The 17,319-nt window shown below is 41.1% G+C and overlaps 3 protein-coding genes and 3 non-coding genes across 11 annotated transcripts in view; 4 read left to right on the top strand and 2 right to left on the bottom strand.

The window, feature by feature from the left end:
• Positions 1-1,183: 1,183 nt before the first annotated feature.
• Positions 1,184-10,230, bottom strand: aadat (aminoadipate aminotransferase). Its single transcript, XM_051428888.1, has 15 exons — positions 10,143-10,230; positions 9,873-9,985; positions 9,329-9,400; positions 8,132-8,300; positions 7,268-7,400; positions 6,901-6,975; positions 6,604-6,813; positions 6,360-6,425; positions 6,142-6,224; positions 5,103-5,199; positions 4,497-4,558; positions 4,312-4,376; positions 3,501-3,607; positions 1,635-1,736; positions 1,184-1,542 (listed from the first exon to the last, which is right to left on the bottom strand). The coding sequence occupies exons 2-15, from the start codon at positions 9,946-9,948 to the stop codon at positions 1,501-1,503; spliced, it is 1,359 nt and encodes a 452-aa protein (XP_051284848.1). The 5' UTR covers positions 9,949-9,985; positions 10,143-10,230; the 3' UTR covers positions 1,184-1,500.
• ino80b (INO80 complex subunit B) lies at positions 8,188-13,905 on the top strand. Of its 2 annotated transcripts, none has more exons than XM_051428890.1 (6): positions 8,188-8,310; positions 10,799-10,937; positions 11,508-11,688; positions 11,791-11,951; positions 12,596-12,768; positions 12,927-13,905. In XM_051428890.1, exons 2-6 carry the CDS (start codon positions 10,898-10,900, stop codon positions 13,389-13,391), a joined length of 1,020 nt encoding a protein of 339 aa, XP_051284850.1. In that variant the 5' UTR covers positions 8,188-8,310; positions 10,799-10,897; the 3' UTR covers positions 13,392-13,905. The 2 variants fall into 2 exon arrangements, with proteins under 2 accessions (XP_051284850.1, XP_051284849.1); XM_051428889.1 differs by lacking the exon at positions 8,188-8,310 and adding an exon at positions 10,355-10,635.
• The window catches only part of intu (inturned planar cell polarity protein), a 23,842-nt gene continuing 20,409 nt past the window's right edge, over positions 13,887-17,319 (bottom strand). For 4 of the 5 annotated variants that reach the window (XM_051428886.1, XM_051428887.1, XM_051428884.1 and 1 more), the window contains exons 16-17: positions 17,119-17,261; positions 13,887-14,637 (exon numbers count right to left, since the gene is read on the bottom strand). In XM_051428886.1, the coding sequence (XP_051284846.1) occupies positions 14,526-14,637; positions 17,119-17,261 (255 nt within the window). In that variant the 3' untranslated portion in view covers positions 13,887-14,525. The remainder of the gene's footprint in view (positions 14,638-17,118; positions 17,262-17,319) is intronic. The other variant, XR_007888297.1, reaches the window with a different exon arrangement.
• On the top strand, positions 14,999-15,070 carry trnad-guc (transfer RNA aspartic acid (anticodon GUC)). Its single transcript has one exon. It is a non-coding gene; the product is annotated as a tRNA-Asp (tRNA).
• On the top strand, positions 15,977-16,048 carry trnad-guc (transfer RNA aspartic acid (anticodon GUC)). The gene has a single exon. It is a non-coding gene; the product is annotated as a tRNA-Asp (tRNA).
• trnad-guc (transfer RNA aspartic acid (anticodon GUC)) lies at positions 16,615-16,686 on the top strand. The gene has a single exon. It is a non-coding gene; the product is annotated as a tRNA-Asp (tRNA).

Below are 17,319 nucleotides of genomic sequence, written 5' to 3'. Positions count from 1 at the left end.
GACCTTGTTGCCTGTCAGCAGGTAATGTTATGTGGAGAAAAAAAAGCCTTTATTTGAACTCTACTTACACCAGCTGAATGTTTACTTCAATCATAAGTCAGACTGTAAAGTAAATGTTGAGTTTAAATGTTTTGATTTGGTGCAGTTTTTGACTTATATGCTGCAAATAGTACTTTATAAAACCACCAATATGTTCTCATTCAGTCTCCTTTTAGCAATAAAACAGACAAACAGTATCTTAATTATCTCAGTTATCCTAAATCTTAAACACAAGGGGTTGGTTTAGATGTGACTTGTTAACAAAACGTCTGCATTAAATGAAGATACGTCTTCAGATGCACGACCCATTTCCTCCGTCAAATGTATTTTGACACCGACATTGACAACTACGGTGGCTGCGAAAGAGCCTCGTGTAGAGCCAGTGTTTGATTTGTCCCTTCTGGGCTACTGTAGAAACATGGTGGCCTTCACACCTTGTGGCGCCTGTAGATAAAAATGTCTCATTCTAAGGTAACAAAAACACAACAATTCTTATTTTCAGGTGATTATACACTAATGAAAACATATGATATGAATATTATGTTCCATTTCTGCTAATAGAGCCTAAATGTTACACACTAGACCTTTAAATGATATTTAAAAAAGGTTATATTTCCAGATACAGCATCACTTGCTATACAATTACATAATTATAAGCAATAACAGAAGTAGAGTTAGTCTCTGGCACAATTTCACCTCCTTTAAAAAAGGCACACACGATGAGGAAACGGTGTTAAGTTGCAACAGTTGTCTCTTTAAGAACACGCTGATTGCGAAACTGATGTGTGTCGACTTGTGGCTTCCGTGTCTGCTATGGTTAAACCCACAGAGAAGTTTTGTGCAGAGTGTGTTTCGCCCCTTTAGAGGTGATAAAAACATCCCAGCTAGGAGATGAATTTGTCCAGTCAAGTGCAGGCAGAGTACATTATAATTAGGAGGACTGTTGATCATCCTTTGTACCACATTTTTTAAATTACACCTTTCCAAAAACATGCCTATTGAGTCTCACCATACTGCCATAGGGCAAATTAAACATTTTATGGCTTAAGTCCATGCACCAGCCAGACTGTGTTGTAAGCTGTAGCTAACGTCTTCTCACTGGAAGTATTTTATCACAACATACAGACACAAAAGACAAAACACGGAGTGATAGAAAAGTTTACTGTTTTTTTTTGTGCGTGGAAAAGTTGATGACATCTTCATTGTGTAGTGCAACGACGGAGCAACAAACTATGAGGTTTACAACTGTTTCCATTCATCGCTCCTAATAGCTTCCAATGAGCAGCACCAAGTCATGTTGACCGGACATTCTGTTTCTCCTCTCAGCTACGGTGTAGATATAGTCAGAGGTTACACAATATTAAAATATATTCAAACATAATCATATATTTGAACACAAAAGCGCCTTCAACAGTACATTTAAAAAAATACAGCATCTTCCAGGGAAAGACAAATCTTTGATCACAAAGCCTCTTTGATGAGAGAGGAGAGTCTTCTGAAAGCCTGTCGAAAAGATTTGTGAGAGATTAGAGTCAGTTAAGGAGTGTGTGTGTGTGTGTGTGTGTGTGTGTGTGTGTGTGTGTGTGTGTGTGTACCTCATCAATCTGCTCTGGTGTGGAGAGAGAAAAGGCCGCTCTGACGTACGGACAGGGATCACTACTGTTGATCATGAAGACGCCTCCGGGAACCAGCAGCACCTGTAGCGCGCCCACACACACACACACACACACACACACACACACACACACACACACACACACACACACACACAATTACTTAATATTTTAATTAAATTACTTTTCTTTCTTTTTCCAGTTTTTACACAGCTGATATTTTTCATGCATCTAACTGAGATAATGAACCATTGATTAATCCTATTTTGTGAAAACAAAACACGCAATTTTCAGGAAAACACACAATAAAAATAACATTTTGTCACACACAATTGTCATTTTTACACTTCGATTTCTGTTCAGATTAAACAAATGAGATATAACGTGTTAAGAGTTGATGATAGTCGTGTTTTGGACAAAGGTAATAAAACTTATTAACTCTCGGCAAGAAAGTGAATAAGAGCGTTTTCCAAATTGTCAAACTATTCTTTTAACATCTTTCTGAAATATTGCTACTTAAAAGATTATATACACAATATTTAAAACATTAATATTGCAGCAAACCACTATTTGCAATGTAATTATATAGAGGAGTGAAGCAGAGAATGATGCATTGTTTACTCTGGTCTGACCGTGCGTGCGTGTTACTGCATGTGAGTCTGTCACTGTGCAACTGTTGGCTTTGAGGGCAGCGACTGAAACGGCTGTTTTTCTCATCGATATCAGTGAATTACGGATTTATTTCGACCAAACCAGTTGGTGATAGTTTTTAGAACAGAGTAAAGACTAGCAAAGACAGTTTTGTTGAGTTTTATTTTTGTTTCTGTCCACTTTGAAGGAAATTACGATGTTACAATGATGTGTTTGGTTAAAATCGCCATTTTTGTCTATGGAGTCTGGTGGCAATCGATATATATATATCTGTAGGGATCCTTTACATAATGTTGACATGGCAAAAAGCTCTTTTCGTAGACGCACTTTGAGAAGCACAAGGAACGCTGCAGCCATTACAGCTTTTTCAATCTTGGTGAATTAAGAGTTTATTTCACCCATGTTGGTGATTGAAAGACTAACAAAGACATTTCCAGTTTGAAAGGTGCTTTAGGAACATCTGCAAGGTAAAATTACTGGAGTGTGGTGGGACGTAGCACCCATTTGTTTTGATCTGAGTTGTTGACCAGGTTTAAAAATCTCTGACTACTTGTTACAGTCTACCTTTTAACACCGAGAGAGGCCTGAAGGCAATTATTATAGCTTTGAATCATGGGTAAAATAAAAGCACAGACAGGGATTCTCTTTGTTAAATTAAATTCAAATCTGAACTGTTGTTTTTTTCTCTCTGCTACAGAAGACGGACTCTGGGGAGTCTTTACTATCTGCTGTGTGGAAGTTTTAAATATCCTGGACTCAGAGGAGAGCCGCCTACAGTGCAGACTTCGGAAAAGCCTGATTGTACCCACTCTTGTTTATACACGGCCAATCAGTTATTTGCTAGAAGGGATTTACAAATGCTGTGTGTGTGTGTGTGTGGGAGGGAAAACGCTCAGTTGCTGAACCCACTCACAGTGCACATAATGGCCCTTTTACATGCATCATCCTACACGCTATTCAGACACAAAACCTGCCTCGCCCCTGGTGCAAAACATCTGCTCACAAACAGTGCAAACAGAGACAAAAAAGCACCCAAATGCATTCTGGGTACCTGGTATTAGCATATTAAGAGTAAAGTATGTATGTGTCAACCTTCAGTGGACACAGTTAATTGGGGTTTCGCTCCAGAATACGTCACATAAAGAGATTAATATGGAAGAGTTTAAACAAACAAAGAAGGATTCAGTGAGTGCTGACCTCTTTCTCCAAGGCTTTCTTCATAATGAGCTGCTGGGTATCGGCTATGCCCTTTAGTTTGATCCACAGGAACATGCCTGCTGATGGGGCGTGCCACTCTGCTACATCTACACACATTAGAGAACACACACACACACACACACACACACACACACACATTAGAGGGGGAAAAAAGCCTTGGGTTAGTGACTCATAACTACAGTCAGGATTTCCGGTCTGTGGTCTTCTTTGTGACGGCCTCTGTAAAACTTCTTAGCAATTTAACTAAGTCTGAACACATAGTCTAGTAAAATAGTTTCACAAATGTGGTGGTTATTTTTGTTGTTTTTGTTACAAGTGGCACGAATCAGTATGCCTGAATGTGGAAGTGTGTTAACATGTAGTTCATTTAATGGCCACTAGGCGGTAGCTCTAAGGAAACAGAGACTGTACTGTGACGTCACTTAAAATATCTGAAGTCTTTTTTTTTTTTATCAGGATATTTTAATTTAACTTCTTGTCTTAATAGCATTAATTCTCTTATTCTTTAACTTTACAACACACACAAACAACTCACAAATAGGCTTTTGGCTAAATATTCTTATCACAAGGTCCACATTTTCCAGAGCTTTCAGCCACGTGATAAAGACTTAAACAAAGTTGTTTTAGTTAACTATGTTAAGCAAGCAAAAGTTATGTTTATGTTCAGTGTTTCTTACCAAAATACACTCAGTGTATACTGTTTTAATGGCTAACAAATATGTTCAGTTTTTAAGCTCACGGTATACTCTGTCAGAACTACGTGTTTTTCAACTTTTCTCAGTCCACAAACCTTTGAGCCACCTGTCTGCAGAGCTGATCATGGCATCGCGTTGTGTCCTGTAAAACTCAATCACCCTGTGAGAGGACAGAAACACAGAGTGTGTGTCTTATTTAACTACCACCGTACATGTTATAAATAGGTATAATTATTTTCAGAACCAGTCAAACCAGTCGGCATTGTGGGAAGTGACGTACCCATCTATGTGTTGGAGGAAACCCTCTTGACCCCAGCTGTGCAACAACTGAGACACCATGAGCTGAAAGCAAGCAGGACACAGGTTATATAATGTAATGACTGGCACAGATTCAGATAATTTGACTGTAAAATGATCCTGCGGCCTTTAACCACAGAGCCTGTAAATATTTGTTTTGGGCGGTTCATGTTGCTAATTTGTCGTCTATTTTGTACACATGTGCATGTTTGTATCTTTGCCAACATTTTAGTCCAGATGAGATGAAAAAGCAGGGGCGAGGTTTGAATCAAAGGATAATTAACCTCCTCTGCAGCTGCTGCTGATCCAGACACACCAAAGCATGTTATTTGGTTTCACAAACCACACACCCTGTCTCGCTGGTGAGAGTAGCGCAGGAGTGATTACTCTGCTCGACAAATATTCTTCATCGTTACCACAACCAATGCCGAGTATATAGAAAAGAGATTTCTGTGATAGACAGTAAACACAGCAGAGAGTTGACTCATATTTCGGAGCGCTTTCCTTAATAAATGTAAAACTGAGAGCAGGAAGTTGTTTGCCACTACACCGGGCAGGTTTGGTGGTGTTAAACGAAGGTTTTATTCACCTGTGTGAAGGTACTAGTGTGCATTGTCGAGGCCTGGATGTGCAGCACCACCCTGTCTACCAGAGGTTTAGGACCAGTCACAAAACCAATCCTCAGCCTGAAACAAACAGACACACAGACGAGAAGTCAAAGACAAATAATCTACCAAATAGGATGTAATATTTAACCTGATATCACTTGAAGTATTCATCCTGTAACTTAAAAAAATGGTCCAGTATGGCATCTAAATACATAAAAATTAACTTCCTCATATGTGGCTCTGAATAAATATTCATTTTAAAAGAACCGAGTCAAGTGAAGAACAAATTACTAAATGCATTTTCTAATTTGGATTGGACCATCCTCACTGACATTAAAGTAAATGTATGACACAAAATAATACTGCAGGTCACCACTGACAGTCAGCACTCGTTGTTCTGATCTGTGGGGGTTTAAATCTCTTTCCTCATGACTACAGTAAGTCTAAATCTAAATCTGAATATGATTATGTCATTTTTATGCTTTAAATCTGGGAGAATGTGAGTGTGATCTTATTGTTTAAGATGCTTAATGATGTTAATGTAGAAGGTCATGTCTATATGTTAAAAAATATGTTATGAGTGTTTTTACAGTCTGTCTGTACTTTAAAAGTCTTTTAAAATGTGCTCAATACAAGCACCATCCTGTCCTCTTGCTCAGTGTCTTTGTCCTCTCTCCAAACAGATTGTTGACTCCTGGCTTAGGTGATGGTTAATGTAAATATACACACAGTTTGAAGCACGCTGTGGTCTAACATCCTTATGTGCTGCAGTAAGATTTGGGCAAAACCATGAAAAACATCCCCATAGCAACGTATTCAGGGCCCAAAGAATCATCAGTTGTATCCTGCACACACAAACCATCCCATGTGACCGACGAGGAGTTATACAAGGAAATTAAACTGTACGACATCATGGAAAAACACGCCCAGTTTACATATCAGGTCCTGACTCGATCACGGAAAAACAACTCCCCCACCACACACACACACACACACACACGCAGAGATTCACACGCTCACCCTGAGGACAGAATCTTAGAGAAGGAGTCTGTCCTGATGATCCTCCCGTCAACATCCATGGAGAGAAACGTGGGCGCCCACGGCTGCCAAATACATAACGACATAACATGAATCAGTTTGTAAGTGCTGACATCACGTAAAGTAACAATCAAAAGAGACGACTGAACTATTTTCCCTCTTTAAATGAGACGAAAGGTGAGTGAACTGTTTTTTTGTACCTTGTCAAACTGCAGGAAGTAGTACGGGTCGTCCTCGATGATGAGCATGTCGTACTGCCTGGCCAGCTTTTAAAAAGACGTTAATAGAAAACGACAGAGTGAATCTGCAGGGAAATCAGCTTTACAACAAGCTCCAATTAGTGGAGTCAGCGCTTCACTGGCTGCTCTGCATAAATCGACGTAGAGAGAAAGATTCATGAAATATACGTTCATCTGCAGAGTGTGCATGAGTTTAGTGACGAACCTCATACACTTCCTGCTTCCTCTGAGACGTCATGGAGGCACCGGTTGGGTTTCCTCCGTTGGGGATGGTGTAGAGGACCCTGGGTGCGGTACTGCCGGGTTTGTGGACCTCTGAGGGGTCCCACTGAGATAAAACCTCCTTCAGGCCTGCAGGTATCATGCCGTGCTGATCACTGGGAACGTTGATTAAGTTGCAACCGAGCGGCTGGAGCTACGGAGGGAAGGAGAAAGTCACAAGGTTACAGAAGGTTGAGGACGTATGTGAATGTGTCTGACGTTATAAAAAGAGTTCTCTCACCGTGGCGAGAGTGCCTGAATACGTGGGTGCGTCCAGCAGAACGTTGTCTCCAGGGTTGACCAGCATCTCAAACACCTAAAACACAAAAACATTAGAAATATGTTATGTTATATGGAATCAATTAGCCTCGTGCAAGAACCATGAAATTGGAGTTTAAGTATAAAAAATAAAAGACAAACTCAATACACTGTTCACCATATTATTATCAGGTTCTTTAGATTTTGGTCCTGGTCCCAAAACAGAACATTAATAAACACAACTGTCTTTATGTGATCCTTTGCCTTCACATCTGGTCCTCTAACAGCTGGCTAACACAGACAGTGTGAGTGAAAGTGAGCAGCAGTGGTGCAGCTGGTGGTGTCAGTACCTTACAGAGCCCCTCCTGGCTCCCTGTGGTCACACACATGTCCATCTGGCCGTTCTCGGGGGCGTAGCCGGCGGTCGGCGGGTTGTGGAGGTTCTTCTGCAGGTTCTTCATCCACGTCAGCAGCTCGGGGATTCTACATAGGGATGGACATTTTTTAAGACTACATAAATATCCAGAAACAGAGTATAACTGCCCACACTGTTTGATTGACTGGTTGGAAGTACGGATCAAAAACACCACAGCAGAGAGCTCGGAGCATTGAAAACAAAAGAGCTTCTCTGTTCGAAGTCCAGATTTGTCCCTGAATTATTAGACAGCAACAGCAGAGAGAGACGACAGGAAATCAGAGCTAAAGAGGGTCAACATATATACAGTCTATTATGACAGATTACTCAACTAAAACCATTGGAGTCATCAGGTGGAGTCACTTGAGGGCTTTGTTTACAAAGCTGGTGATAAAGAAGATAAAGGTTGCATGTCGAAAGATAACCTCCACACGCTGCTGCACGCTGATCTGCTGTAAAGTAGAGTTGAGATATACGTACATTTACAAAAGAAAGGTCTTTAATTTCCAGACTTTCAAACTTTTAAACTTTACTCACTACTGTAGACGGCCACATGAAAACACACTTTTGTAGCCAAAGATAACACAGGGAGAAATTTGGCTAAAACAATCTGACACTGATGAGTCCGACCTTTCCTGTACAGGTCACTTGCTCTCTGCTGCTCTATTTAATTCTTAATTTCCACTAAGTGTGCAGGCCGATAAGATGTGTTTTCATTTATAACCTTATCCACTGTACTGAAATTAAAAGATCACAGTTTAATCTCATGAAGAGGTGACTGATTTCAGGAGTCTCTCACCCATTAGAGGCAGAGTACTGCAGAGCCCTCTTCATCACCGTCTCATCGAAGGTGAGCGTCTGTCCATTCTTCATCTTAATGGACGCCAGCTGGAAGGGGAAGGTGTTGGGGTTGGGCGCTCCTCCGGCCAAAGAGATCATGGACGGAGGGGAACGCTGCTGCAGCTCAGCTTCACACAGGTAGAGACAAAGAGGATGAGGGTCACATACTGAGGTTGAAATACAGATTATAAGACACAAATGTTGGAGAAATGCTCGCAGTAATTGTACAGTAACCTACAGTATAAGCTGCACCAGCGATTACAAGCTCACGATGGAAATATGGGAAAGTAAAGTGAGTGATTTAATATGTTGCTCTCAAGTAACCAGTGAACATATTTGAAGAGTTTGTAGGTGGACATTTTTTAGAGATTTTTTAATGATATATTTTAGAGTGACGTTTGTCTTTTTACATAATCTAATAAAAAAAACACATTATAACTAAAATGTGTTCAAAACAGGACATTTTAAAGTTGGAAAAACACGTTAATAGCTGATAACATTGGAATAAATGGATAGATCTAACAGACATTTAAGCTCTGTTTCCCCCACTTTACATTTATATTAATTGTAGTAGTAACAACAGTAACTTAAATGCAAAAAGTAGCTACATATAAATGTCACATTTGACCCAGTTTTAGCATCTTTCACCTGAAAGTCACCAAAAAAAATCAAGTCTGGATAACCAAAAGGGGCAAAAACTGAAAGTCATACAACATCTAATTTAATTTAAATACGCACCACGACAGCCGTATATCAAAGGATCTGCTTTATTATCTGATCTGTGTCCAAGTCTGTTGTTATACCTTCATTATTGCAACTGTATGTCTTCGATCTGCTATTAATAATTATTTACATTACTTATTGTAGAATTAATTGAGTGTTTAGTTTATAGGATGTCAGAAAACAGAGATATATGTGTCCATTTCTATCTCCTAAAGCCCAAGACGATGTCTTCAAAGTGTGTGTTTCTTTCCAATCAACAATCCAAAATCAAAGATCTTCAGTTCATACAAAGAGAAGTAGAAAGTCCTCTGAAATGAGAGGCTGAAACCAGGAAATATTTTATATATATTATTTCTGTTGCTTAATTTGTCCCGGGGCTATATTTATATATAAATACATGTATATTCAGATGCATTATTGATGAAATACTCACTCAGCATCCTGATGGGAGAGGGCTTTCTGGCTGCACTGACAGCTGTCAGAAACCGAGCGTAATTCATGATTCCTGCAAAAAATTATACAATCACAAATATTTTCCTCTCACATTTCAATTCCCCTTCGGCTATAAATAAAGTATTTTCTATTCTATTCTATCCAGATGAAAATATTGTGGTTGTTTTGTATTTATCTATTTATTTATTTATGCAGCTTCCACCTGTTGTTGTCAACATGCACCTGGTCTGTTTGTCCTGTTCGTCTATAAAACGCTGCAACTAATTAAATAAAACCTGTGTGACTCGACAAACCATGAACTCCTCGTTTCGATAGGCTCGCAGGCTGGACTACAACAAATTATTAGTGTGAAACCAGCAGTACTTTAACGTTAAAACACTGTAGTGAGCTGATACAGGCGGGGACACGCTGTCTTGTTGGGACACTAACCACAAAAACAAATCATACACACAGACACAGACACACATTTAATACATTTGACGGTTGTTAACGTTCACTCGACCACGTTCAGCTGTGTAACTGACCTTGCGAGTCGGCTTCACTGCCCCGGGGGCTTCTGGTCCGTGTAGTTCTTGACACACCGAGACCTACAGTGGTCATCTGTAGTGACCGCGTAACGTGAACTACATTACCCAACCTGTAAGAAAATAAAATAAAAATAAAAAACACGTAACTAGCGGTTCAAACTTTATGGAATTAGTCCGGTAAGGTGTTTGCTATTGTCTTGTTTGAGTCGGTGTCGAATAATTATAGTTACATTGCATTCACAATGAAGAAAACGAATGAATCCTTACCGGTGTTGGTTTGAGCGCCGGTTAAACTGCCGTTTGTCTCCGTTAGAGGGCAGTCAACTGTAGCCAGAGAGTCAAAGATGACCGGAAGTGACGAAAGCGGTTGAACGAAAGCACAAAATCGTTTAAAAATAATTATTTAAAAATAACCAGAGTGATTAGAGATTATTTAAATATAACATTACTATATAATAATATAATTATTTTTTTTCCTGCTCCACACTCCAGCAGCTAAGTGACAAGCAGGTTTGCGAACCGCCATTAAAACCCGACGAAGAAGAAGCGGTTGCACTTCCGTGTTGTTAGCTTTAGCCGCGCTAGCCTCAAACTACTGTAACTTTAGCGTACTTTTACACCAGTTACGGTCAATTAATCCACGTTTTCAGACGGTGCAACGTGTTTTTCTTCCACACTGGTAACTCAAGTCTATTCTGCGATGGGATTTGTAACGGTAGCTGTAGGGGTTGAAATGTGAGCGATCTCCCGGCTGAATAAGGTAGAGTTAAAAAGAGTAACCTTGAATAATTGAACCAATAAGATGCATAAAATACGTAGGAATTAAACATATGCGCAGCTAAATATCAAAAGGAGAAACTTTGACGTGCATTTAAATGAACACAATCTTTATTAGTGTAATGATTCAGTTGTCTGTTGTGCAGTCAGCTCTGGTTTCCAGCAGACTTTGAGGATTTTGCGGCTATGTAGAGCTGCAGACTGTCCGTCCTGTCCTCGGTGTTTGAGTCCCTGTCGTCGTTTCAATGGGGAAAAGGAAAGACATGATTCACCCCAGGTTTCTCGGTGAGTATACGTGATTGTTGGCATTTTAATGAATCATTTTGATCAGGGGTTGATGCTCTCTCCTTGTGCTGAAGTGTTTTTAATGATTTAAAACTAATGCAGAAAGCCTTGTAAAGCTTTTGTTGAGAGCCTTTTCGGGTTTTGGATTAGTTGATTTCACTTTATGGTCGTTTTAAAGGCTGTTTGTGGTGCTGTTGAATTGCATTTTTTAAATCTGTGAAGGGTCTTCTTTATACTTAAGAATAAAAACAGAATGATTCAAGATCACAAAAATGCCAGTTCAAAAAATATCATTGGATCGATATAGATGCATTTAGGTCTAACTAACTACAATTTAGTAGCAGAACTGGGCAAACACTGAGTTTAGAGGGTAAACATTCAACCTCTTCCCAATGATGTAGTGAATTTATTTTAGATGGGATGAAAATTGACCTTTTCAATGTGGCTTGTGTGCAGTTTTTTTGCCTATATGACTACTTAAAGTTACTCCATACCAAGGCCAATATCAGCTCTATTTAATAGTACATACATTTCTATTGTATTAATTTGTTCTCCTCTCGTCCTCTGCAGGTGAAGGCAGCTCTAGCCTGCACAGCGTTCACAAGCGAAAACACAAAAAACACAAGAAGCACAAGAGGAAGCACCACAGCTTCCCCGAGGCCCCGGAGCCCGAGCCTGTCATGATTCCTCGACCTCCTCCACAGCTCCGACTCAAGATCAAACTGGGAGGACAGACGCTGGGGACCAAGAGGTGAGGAGGGTGGACGGGTCGTTAGTGAACCGCGTCAGTCTCCGTTTCATCAAACCCGGATCAGTCAGTGAGGTTTTTGTCTGTTTCTTTTTTTAAAACCAGTGTTCCCACCTTCACCGTGCATCCCGGTGTGGCTCGTCCTCCCTCTCCCTTGATGATTATTCATAATAATGACGTTGATGATGACGACGACGACGATGAAGATGATGACGATGATGACGATGTGCCCTCTGTGCCTCTGGAGCAGTATCGGGCCTGGCTGGGTAAGTCACAAGCAGAGCCTGTAAGATACTACATACTGCATCTTGATGGAAAGTCTCCTCTTGTTATTAAAGTAGATTTCATCTGAGGTTTAGGTATCATAATATTCTGATAGAGCGGCTGTGCTACAATTAAATAACGCAGATTTCTGCCCTTTGTCAGACTTTTGTTCACTGTCTGAGCACCACATGGATCAATCTAAGGCATCACAATAAGAGTTGTAGGCATAAGAAAGCAAAAATTATTTCTGGTACAAAAATAAAGTTTATTTTTTCAGACATTTCTCTAATTTGTAGCCTCCAAAAAGCCACAAATACAACAATCACACCGATGCAAAAAAATGTAAAGTATAGATGATTTAGGATGTTAAACTTACAAAAACACACAAGTTACAGTTATTTAAGATGTTTAGATGGATGGCACATAAAACCGTTATCGGTTAATAGTTGTTTAAATTTATCTTAAGGGGGTTTTTTAAGCAACATCCACTAGATGCTAAATAAAAGCTTGAATCCTAAATGGAGCACAGTGAATGCAAGTTCTTGTCATATTAGGGTTTTTCTGTCGTACCATCGACAAGACCATTTTCTAGCCTTGTTTGGAAAGTAAATTAATCATCATGTTTATCTTGTTTGTACTGTATCAGACGAAGACAGCAACCTGGCCACGTCCCCTATGCCAGACATGGACTCAGACTCCATGCTGGGCGCGCCTGTGGACGAAGAGGAGAGGTGGCTGGACGCTCTGGAGAAGGGAGAGCTTGACGACAACGGGGAGCTGAAGAAGGAAGTTGACGAGTCTCTGCTCACAGCCAGACAGGTGAGGAAGAGAGACGGAAGCAGGAACAAATGTATTTCAGTTCCCTATTGTTTAAAAAAAAAAAGCTTACTCCTGATTGTGTGTGTGTGTGTGTGTGTGTGTGTGTGTGTGTGTGTGTGTGTGTGTGTGTGTGTGTGTGTGTGTGTGTGTGTGTTCAGAAAGCCCTGTTACACAAGCAGCAGAGCCAGCCTCTCCTGGAGCTCCCCATGGGTTACAAGGAGAAAGAGATGACCGCAGAGATGATGCAGAAGCGGGAGGAACGAGCCCGAAAGAGGCGCCTGCAGGCCGCCAAGAAGGCGGAAGAGAACAAGAACCAGACGATAGAGAGACTGACAAAAACCAGCAAGGCCAAGATCAAAAGCATGAAAGAGAGGAAGTCCAAGCAGAGTCAGTGTCCCATGATCCGGTACAGCGACTCCGTCCAGGGCTTGGCCATCTCCTTCCCAACGGGGGTCACCGCTCCGGCACCGACGCCTCCTCTGCCTCCGCCCGCAGCCCCGGTGAACTGCGGGGTCAGCGGCTGCACCAACGTCAAGAAGTACTCGTGCTCAAAGACCGGGGTCCCTCTCTGCAGCCTCGAGTGTTACAAGAGGAACCTGCTGCTCGTTCAGAGCGCAGCTTGAACGTTAAAAGGGTCAAATTCATTTCAAACGGTCGCAGTCGTAGTTCTGTTTCAGCTGCATTGGGATGTGAGGACGCCGTGTACAGTCCGCGTGGTCATATGAACTAAAAAGTCTTTTCAGGACTCAGAATCAGAAAGTACAATGTGGATTCACTTTTTATCTGTTTTTTTTTTGTCTGCTACATGAATATGACATGAATAATGATAATGGTTTTCTCTGCAGTGATGCTGGTTACACAATTCAATTATGTATATTGTAAAATATTAAGATATAAAAAGTTTGTGTACCAGTCAATCAAACGTTACACAATATTTAAGATTTCCCTTTGTGGAGCTGAAATATTAAAACATTAATATTTTTCTATAAGTTTGAAGAGAGGGTAGCATTTGTTCCACTAGAACTTCATTCTGTCAATAATGTAAAAAAAACTGTTTAAAAACTGACAAAGGTCGTCAACGACAAGCAAATTCCCTTTTTGAAAGAATAAAAGAGAAACCGTTTTCTGCTTCTTTAATCTTAGCGTTCATTTTTTTTGTAACACATGACTCAATTTCCATACAAAACTGTACATCTTTAAATTAAGTAACACATGAAATGTCTTTCCAACACTGCGTACAACTTGAGAAAAACACCAATACAACCTTATTTGCTCTGTCAACATGGAGATGTGTGCAGCAGCAGCGGGATTTTTATTGGTCCAGCTTTGTAAAACTTTACGGCAGTGAGCTGTGACTGCTCTCACTGGAAGGTCTTATCAGAAGTTTACAGTCTGAGTCTGAGGTATTCACTGATGTAGTGGCTTTCCATCTACACACACACACACACACACACACACACAACTCTGCTGAGCAACAAAGCACAAAAATGACCTGGTTTGAAGTCCAGCAGTCAGCCTTCTATTTGCTTATCACTGCTGGAAGGCCACAGTCACGCTCCGCTGTTATCTGCAGAACAATGGAGGCACATTATAAGCATTCAGACTCCCTCTCTCTTTTAGCATCCAAGAGAAACTGCGACAACAAGCACAAAACAATCCCCACATTTTGCTCTCAGGTTCTTTCCACAACTGATCTGTTTTCCTGAGAATGTCCAAGAAGTCCTGTAGTCTGAGCGTCCGTCACTGTCACTGTTGAATCACAAGGCCAGACCGAAGGAGAGTCTGAAGGCCATCTCGACAGGAACCTCTGCCACAGAGTCGTGGAAACACACGTAGAATTCCTGAGGGACGGGCTCGAGCAGCATCCGTCTGAAAGACAACAAAAAAATGAGATAAGATTGAGACGTGAGGAAAAGGCTCGGATGCCGCTCACAGTTGTTTTAGGAAATTGTGATTGCCATTGTTTTTAATTGTTTTCCGACATTTTATAGTCCAATGATAAGTTGAGAAATAATCAGAGAGAAACTACTATTAAACTTTATTTATACAGCGCTTAACAACACAGTAACAAGGAGCTCTGACAGAAACGGCTCTGTGGAGTTTAATTCTAGATCTTGAAACAACGAGAAGAGATTAATATGTTCTAATAAATGATTTAGTTGTGTCACTGTCTTACAGACATCCCTATTCCATCAATTTGTCTCACAGTTGTCTCTCCCACCCTTGTCCTTCCTCGTTAGTATAGTGGACAGTATCTCCGCCTGTCACGCGGAAGACCGGGGTTCGATTCCCCGACGGGGAGTTTCTTTTGCCATAAGAAGCAACCTTCCCTTTAATCCTGATCCTATTTCTTGGCAGTCTGTATGTTCTGGACCCTAACCCTAACCGAGCCAGCGACCAAATTCTATTCTTCTTACCTATTATTATTTTTAGCCCCTTCGACTGCGTTTTTGAACCCCTGAACGAAAACTACATTTTATTTGGCACAGTGGTCAGGCCTGGTGAAAATAGTCGTATTTTCTAGGGCTCCACTAAGAGTTTGGCCCATAAACTGTGCCATCCGGGGCCCCATTCACCGATATGCATAAAAATCGGCACACGCGTAGATCTTATCCAGACGAACAAAGAATCCAGTGGGACCCATATCCCAAACCCAACAGGAAGTCAGCCATTTTGGATTTAGTGGCCATTTTTGGCGATTTGCACACGTATTTGAATGAACTCCTCCTAGGGAATTTATCGGAACAACTTCAGATTTGGACACAGCCATCTAAACACATTCACCATTAAAAGTTGTGCTATTTACGTTATTCCGTTGAACAGCGTGCACGTGGCGTCTAATTTCAAACCTTCGCCATGAAAGAGGGATTTGTCATAACTTCTGCGTAGATGATCCAATCTCAACAAGTCCCGCCCTGAACACGTCTATGTGATAATATTCAGATATAGTGAGACTGCCACCTACTGGCAACAGGAAGCAAGCGCTGCGTGGCAACTTTGATCTAATTTACTTGAAGTTTTGAATGCGTCTTTTTCATGGTGTCTGAAACGTGTGACGACGTAGAGTGGTCTCCCTCGTTTATTATTCTTTACTGCCACTAAGTCACTTTAAGGACCAGAGTGTAGGATTTAGTGGCGTCTAGCTGTATAGTTACAGATTGCAACCCCCTTCCTTCCGTCTCACAGACGTCTTTTGGACATTTGTCCTTCCTCGTTAGTATAGTGGACAGTATCTCCGCCTGTCACGCGGAAGACCGGGGTTCGATTCCCCAACGGGGAGTTCTTTTACCATCATTCATTCTATTTCTTGACATTTTCTATATTCTGGACAACTGTTTATTGATATTTCATATTTGCACTCTTTCCTACTTTGCACTGCAGCTGCTGCACAACAATTTCCCTCAGGATAAATAAAGATCCACCTACAATCCTATTACATAATATTCTGGTGTTATAGCTGACGGTGTCATATAACCCTTACATATGCTATACTTTGCTGCTACTAACCACATCACCATGTCACTTATCTTGAGACCGTATTGCACTATTACTTTGAGTGCTTACTCAATAATTATTTTTCAGGTTCTCTATTTATCCCTCTTGTATCTCTAGGAATCATTATTTGCTCCGTCCAATACCGCATATTTCACATGTCTGATAGGAGTCCTGAACACGTCTATGTGATAATATTCAGTAATAGTGAGAACCCCACCTAGTGACTTTAACACAAGTTCTTCCATCTCAAGCTGTTTGCCCAGGTTGGTGTGAACTGTGGTCTGAGGTTGAGCCTGTTCATGTAGAACTGTTACTTATTTTATCTGGCAGTCACTGTTCAGATCTTAACCTTCCTCGTTAGTATAGTGGACAGTATCTCCGCCTGTCACGCGGAAGACCGGGGTTCGATTCCCCGACGGGGAGTTTCTTTTGTTTAACCCTCCTTCTTTGTGCTGCTAAAGCTCTTTCACATTCCTATTTTAACCCCGCCTCTGACCTCCCATCCCCCACCCCTCTTATCTGTGACTGTGAGCTTCTGAAAGACGTGTTCTAAGTACCATCAGTCAGTTCAGCACAGGACTGTTTTCCCTCCCTTTCAACTACACCACCGTACAACACTGCTGTTTATTCCTCACAGGGATCATTTTACTGACGGCGATCTATTATGAGCCAGGTTAAAACACAAAGCTGAGTGGTTGCATTCCCTGTTTCTGGAGCCACGGGTATTTCCACTGGTGCAGAACAAAATCTCACCAGACGTGTTTTCCCTGAGCGCCACCACTCCAACGTGTCTCTCTTGTCGTTGGAGAATAAAAATAACAAAACAGTCTCATTAAAAAGGGGAAGTTTACGTACCCTATAACCCAGTACGTCATGGTGGGAGCAGGTTTCCTCTGGTCGGTCCAGTTCTCAGGTTTACACTGAAACAGAACCCCGTGTTCCTTCACCGGTCCCAGACCCCAACCACCGCCCTGAGGCCTGTCTGCAGCCCGTCGGCCCTGTAAGAATATATACATATATAATATACAGAATATGTTGTTGTCTTCCCAGAGAGGT

This window comes from Dicentrarchus labrax, unplaced genomic scaffold (assembly GCF_905237075.1).
Source record: "Dicentrarchus labrax unplaced genomic scaffold, dlabrax2021, whole genome shotgun sequence".
NCBI classification, from domain to species: Eukaryota; Metazoa; Chordata; class Actinopteri; family Moronidae; genus Dicentrarchus; species Dicentrarchus labrax.
This window is presented reverse-complemented; position numbering and strand designations above follow the sequence as displayed.

Bases quoted from the DNA above. Each gene is read 5' to 3' on its own strand.
- aadat (XM_051428888.1), bottom strand. From the start codon at position 9,948: ATGACCACTGTAGGTCTCGGTGTGTCAAGAACTACACGGACCAGAAGC. The intron at 6,976-7,267 runs GTACTGACACCA...TTTGTGTTTTAG, and splicing joins GCCAGGAGGGGCTCTGTAAG to GTGTTTGAGATGCTGGTCAA. The intron at 6,426-6,603 runs GTTCGTCACTAA...TCTTTTTAAAAG, and splicing joins GGAAGCAGGAAGTGTATGAG to CTGGCCAGGCAGTACGACAT.
- ino80b (XM_051428890.1), top strand. From the start codon at position 10,898: ATGGGGAAAAGGAAAGACATGATTCACCCCAGGTTTCTCG. The intron at 10,938-11,507 runs GTGAGTATACGT...CGTCCTCTGCAG, and splicing joins GATTCACCCCAGGTTTCTCG to GTGAAGGCAGCTCTAGCCTG. The intron at 12,769-12,926 runs GTGAGGAAGAGA...GTGTGTGTTCAG, and splicing joins CTCTGCTCACAGCCAGACAG to AAAGCCCTGTTACACAAGCA.